The sequence below is a fragment of the Elaeis guineensis genome, chromosome 1 (assembly GCF_000442705.2).
Source record: "Elaeis guineensis isolate ETL-2024a chromosome 1, EG11, whole genome shotgun sequence".
NCBI lineage: Eukaryota > Viridiplantae > Streptophyta > Magnoliopsida > Arecales > Arecaceae > Elaeis > Elaeis guineensis.
The window spans coordinates 108,761,838-108,767,880 of NC_025993.2; the positions used below are offsets into that span (position 1 = coordinate 108,761,838).

Sequence of the window (6,043 nt, forward strand, 5' to 3'; positions counted from 1 at the left end):
TCTAAGTCAGGTGCTGACCTTAGGGAATAGAGAAATAGCAAAAAGGCAGCATGGTGGTAGTGGCAAAGAAAACTTACTAGGAAAAACCAAAGGTGTGCTTTACATAGGAGAGGTTTGGCATCCATCGTCAAGCAAATCGGCCCTGGACAGCTGTTATGGTAACGACCAGCACATCTCGCTCGAAGATCATGTCCGCGCGTTTTGCCTATGCGAATAATGTAGACATTGCATACATAAGAAAATTGTTTGCAATCATGGGCCAAACCATCACCAGCTGGAGGAGTGTATGGAAATCAAAAGGCTCTCCGCATGCCTTTTTGGTCGGCCATATGACAGGCTCTCAATGATAGGCCTATGGCAATATGGTAAGCAATTATTGGTTGGCCTGCCACATCAGCTGCGGTCGGTTCCAAGACATATTAGGTACTAATCTCAGGAGACTTATAAAAGAATCAAGTTACAGAACTTCACTTACTACTGGAGGACAATAGTAAGATTCAACATAAAACAATTAGATGCTTTAATGCCAATATTAGGATGTTTAACAAGGGCACAAGAGAATGCAATAATACCAACTAAATATTGCCCATCGTTTCAGCTGCAGTCGGTTCCAAGACATATTAGGTACTAATCTCAGGAGAGTTATAAAACAATCAAGTTACAGAACTTCACTTACTATTGGAGGACAATAGTAAGATTCAACATAAAACAATTAGATGCTTTAATGCCAACATTAGGATGTTTAACAAGGGCACAAGAGAATGCAATAATGCCAACTAAATATTGCCCTTCATTGGCATTTCTCTAATAGCTTCAACATGAAAATTCTACGGCTCTTCCAAGAGCTCTGAAATGTAAATTAGGAAGGTCCTGAAATAGAGATAAAAATAATATAGATATTATCCATTCGGATCTCTTTTTCTATCTGAATCAATTCAGATATGGACAAAAATTGGAGGATCCGACTGATATTCGTATCCGTACTCATATCCGTTAAAAAAAATAGATATAAATATCGACAGACAACTATCCCATTCATATCCGAATATCCGAATCTATATGTAAATTTATATAATTTATATAGTATTTATTAATTTTTAAGAAAAATATACAATCATATAAACATATTATTAACTTGATGTATCATCTATTTAATAATATCTTTTGTCCTATAGCCATAAAGTTTAATTATCTATGTTATATTTAAAATTATATCCATATTTTTAGTATTTAAATTATATATATATTTATTTAAAATAAATATAAATATAAATTTTTATTTCAAAATAAATTTTATACTTATATTTATATTTATTAAATAAAATAAATATAAATATAAATATATTGATATTCGATTTATATTCAATTCGATTTTAATTCTATCTTCGAACATCCAGCTATCCTGCTCACAACCAATAATTTTTTTGAAGATACTGCTGTATGCACTAATGTGGTTTGGATTAGTCACCCTGTGGTCGCTATCGACCAGAAGCAAATTAGAATGGCTGACTAGATCTAGAACGACCAACATTTAATAACGGGTCATGTTACTCATGTATCCTTGATTCAAAGTGCATTAAAGGCCATTAAAGCTTCCCAAGAAGGACGATTATGACCGCATATACCTATGCGGCATGTTGTGTGATGATTGCTGGTTGTCCCGCACATTTGGATAGTCTTCGCATATCCAACGGTCACGGCGTGCCCATTCTTTTCGAGCAACGGATACGGAGGCCTCCAGCTATAACTTTTTCCATGCTTATTTCTCTCTCCTCTCCATTTTACATCGCCCATATTTTCAGATTTCCCCTATTCCAAAAAAGTCGAATGCTGCGTGCATTTCTCTCTCTTCGTTCCCCTCCAAGGGCTCATCCAATGGTCTGAACCATCCATCTGCTGGATGGCCACTTGGAGCCATCCAATGGATGGACTCGCCCTCTCCAGTCTTCAACATGATTGGAGTGGATCCGAACCCTACATTCGCTGGGCCCCTTGATATTTTCTGAAAGAATGTAGGTGGTGGATAACAAAGCTGCAAGAAACAAATAAGCCGTTCACATCCATCACTCTGCTTGGGCAACAGAGAATTAAAACAAAACCTTTGTTAGATCCCGCATTGATGCAAGAAATTTTCCCCCACTCGTCTATAAAATTCAAGATCCGATTTTTAGAAGAACCTGTTCCCCTAAATCTAGAAACGAGCCCCTTCGAATTAAATATAAGTATATCTAGTGCACGCCCAGCCAGGTTTTACTTCCAAAGCCGTAATAAGAGAAAGAATCGACGTTTGCGCATACATCAAATCGAGTACTCCAGAAGAATCCAGCTCTTTCCCAATCAACAGTAAACCGCGTAGGATACAATCGAATGGGGCGGTCAGCCCGTTCACCCTTTCGGCGATGGTGATGGACGTGGACCCAAACCAAAACTTATTCATCCAAATCAACTTGCCTTTATAGGGATCGTCCATATCTACTCAATAAATGAAGGAAGAATATTGTACAACTCCAGCCTCCAGGTCACGCCCATGAGTCCATGGTGTCGCTTACAACCACAATTATAGAAAGACAATGGTCATAAACGCATACCCGTTGCCTCGTCATTGGATTGATCCATCAGTTGAGCAGCCCATCGGATGTTATTAGGAACGACAAAATCGATTTGATAGGATAAATATGCATCTTATCCAAATACGATTAAATTTAAAAAATAAAATTTGATTAAATTTAAATTTAAATTTAAATAAAATTTAAAAATTATAGCACAGATATAAATAAGATATAGATAATATTATTTTCTATCCAAATCTGAATCTGAATCCGATCTGAATTTACGGATATAGATAATATCCGAACCAATACTCGAATATATATATTTATAATTCTATTTTAATAATTCTATTTTGATTGATAATATGTATAAAATTATTTTGGTTATCTATATATTCTCTATTGAATTGTAATTTTATTTCTATATTTGATTTCTATAAATCCGGATTTATAAATTATGTTTTATGTTGAATTGATAATTTTATTTTGATTGATAATATATATAAAATTATTTTAATTATTTATTTTTTTAGATATGAGATAAATATTGGATGGATATGCATTGGATATGAAAAAATAGATTATTCGTAGATATCTCCGAATCTATTGGGTATAGGAATAAATATCTCTTTTTTTTTTCTATATTTCTATACCGAATAGGATTTGGATATAGAGTATTAAATTTGAATTTAAAGATGGATAGTATAATATCTGATCCAAATTCTATTCATTGCCATCTCTAGATCTAACCAACAACTTCTTTTACCATTTACCCACTAAATTTAATTTATCAAGAATTTATCATACCAAATTCCACGTTTCAGACAGAATCATGTGACTGGCTGCATTACATTAATTCTCTTCCTAAAACTAGTAGCATACGTTCCAAATACCAGTTTATTCCCCAGACCCTGCGGTACAAAGTTTAGCAAATATATATGGACACCACAGTCCCTTTGTCTGACATGACATCCCAACCGTACACGTACAACTCATGGCCACACGATCTCATTGCCACCTGATCATCTCATTCCATCTCTTGATCGGACGGTCCATAAACCTCTGGACATCCTCATGTCGGGCCCACCATACGATCTCCACGGTGACTCACCAGTGCAGCCTGAGTCAGATGGTGGTCAACCTTTCCGGCGCATGTTAGCGAGTATCCCTTGTAGATATCGGCAACAAGCGTGCTCCTTCTCACGTGCGGAACCCTCTAGAAGGGCTTCTGGAGGTACATGAACATGTCTTGGAGTGGGTCCCGGGCACCGCCAGGGGACGAGAGCGGCGGGAGCACGCCGGTGGCAACCTCGTTGTTAATGCCAACTCCGAGGGCTTTCTCCCACCCTCCCCAGCTCGGCCGGCTCTGGACCTCCCGCTCGCACGTGAACTCCGGCGACAGCACGTGCTCGGAGCAGCTGGAGTCCGGGTGCAACCTCGGCAGGGACTCCGTCGCGTCGAAGTAGAACTGGTCCATCGAGGGCGCCGGCGCCGACGCCGGCGCCGAGAAAACCAGAGGCGGCACGTGCGGGACGATCACCGGCTTTTGCTCGGGCGAGCCGGGGGCCGGCCCGAGGTTCCTCGAATCGGACGAGTACCGATCTGGGCCGGTATGCTTCTCGACCACCCCTTTCTTGTTGTAGATCCGGCACAGTACCCAGTCATCCAACTGCAAGCACATAAGACACGTAGCAACATTACCATTAGTTAATCTTGTAATCTACAAGATATCGATCAATGCATGGAATTGAAAAAAGCTCTTTGTTTCAACCGTCTTAAGATAAGAACTCTGTCATTATCTTGGACTTTTTTAAAACCCGATAAGTACAAAAGAAATGACGGCATCAGATGCCTTTCACACCCAGATAACAACTCGCCACGAAAAAATAATAATTAACAACTTGAACATAAGTGATGCCACACCTAGACAACAACTCGTCACGAAAAAATAATAATTAACAACTTGAACATAAGTGGGGATGGGCCATGCTCATATTACGGCGAAAGCGCAGTACGGCGGACGGCATAGAAAATCAGATACTGGGCACATCATCTATTATTATTTTTTTAATATATATAAATTAATTTTTTATTTAAAAATTTTATATAAAAAAATTATTTTTATTTTTAAAAAAATTATGATATTCCATATTTATATTACGATATCATGCATACCTATTACATAATATTATAATTTTTTTAAAAATAAAAATATTTTTTTATTTAAAAATTTTAAACAAAAAAAATTAAATTATAAATATTAAATATGTATTAAAAAATAATTTGATAAAAATATATGTTCGTATTATGATATTTTGAACCATGATATCTTGAATTATATTATATCAAAAAATATTATATATTTTTTAAAAAAAATAAAATATTTTTATATAAAATTTTTAAATAAAAAATTTAATTTATAAATATTAAATATTTATTAAAAATAATAATTATATAAATTAATCGGATAAAACGATGTATTATACGTTGGATTTTCTACGGCAGTGCACAAAGAATTTCTCTGCGGGAAAAGCGTAAGTGGGCCGTGCCCACATTACGGCGAAAGCGGTTGGAGTCCAAGTTCGTTCGTACGCCGAACGCTGCGACCAAACTAATCGTGCAACATGTTGCTTCAAACTAGTCCAACCGGATTGGCAATTAGGGATGTGGAGGCAAGCGATATCACGCAGCACGTGCGAGCGAAAAGACTCGTAATCTTTTTTAGGTACGTGTCAAATATTTAATGGAAGCTTAGGGTGTAAGGAAGTAGGATACTTACACGCAGGCTGTTCTTCTTGCGGACGGACCGGTCGACGTCTGCGAGCCGGTACTCGTGCATGATCCAGTTGGTCTTCAACCCCTTGGACGCTTTGCCGGCGTAGAACACCAGCGCCTTCTTGATCGCCACCGTCTTGGGCGAACCGATCGGCTTATCGGCCCCGGTCGCCTTCCAGTACCCCGACCCAGCCGCCCGGTTCGGCCTCGAACCGTTCGGGTACTTCCGATCCCTCGGCGAAAAGAAGTACCACTCCTTCTCCCCGTACAACGCCATCCCTGTTAATCTAGTGTTATTTATACCATCAAAAAAGGAAAATTCTCCACAGTTCGATGCGAATCGGACGGATAAGAGATGGAGAGCATACCTGGGAGTTGCCACGGATCGAACTTGTAGAGATCGATCTCGGCGATGACGGGCACGGAAATCGGCTGCCCGGTGCACTTCCGGCAGAGGTAGTGCATCACAAGCTCTTCGTCCGTCGGATGGAATCGGAACCCTGGGGGCAGCTGCAAATCTCCGACGCTCATCTTGCTCTTCCTTTGATCAGAACCACAAACCTATCTCTAGCTCGGTGCTCCTCTCTCTGTCTCAAGGAGAGGTTTGGAACCTTGGAAGCCAAAGGCCGCCCGCTACATATATAGTCCTCGAGGAGACACGTGTCGCCGAACCAAGGTAGATTCTGGATGTTGCACGTGGGCATTACCGCAGGCCGACG

At 39.2% G+C, this 6,043-nt stretch overlaps 1 protein-coding gene across 2 annotated transcripts; it reads right to left on the reverse strand.

The window, feature by feature from the left end:
* Positions 1-3,330: 3,330 nt before the first annotated feature.
* On the reverse strand, positions 3,331-6,043 carry LOC105038428 (NAC domain-containing protein 48). 2 transcript variants are annotated; one of them, XM_010914239.4, is made up of 3 exons: positions 5,693-6,043; positions 5,329-5,603; positions 3,331-4,218 (listed from the first exon to the last, which is right to left on the reverse strand). In XM_010914239.4, the coding sequence occupies exons 1-3, from the start codon at positions 5,853-5,855 to the stop codon at positions 3,766-3,768; spliced, it is 891 nt and encodes a 296-aa protein (XP_010912541.1). In that variant the 5' UTR covers positions 5,856-6,043; the 3' UTR covers positions 3,331-3,765. The 2 variants fall into 2 exon arrangements, with proteins under 2 accessions (XP_010912541.1, XP_010912542.1); XM_010914240.4 differs by having other exon boundaries at positions 3,549-4,218; positions 5,329-5,611; positions 5,693-5,906.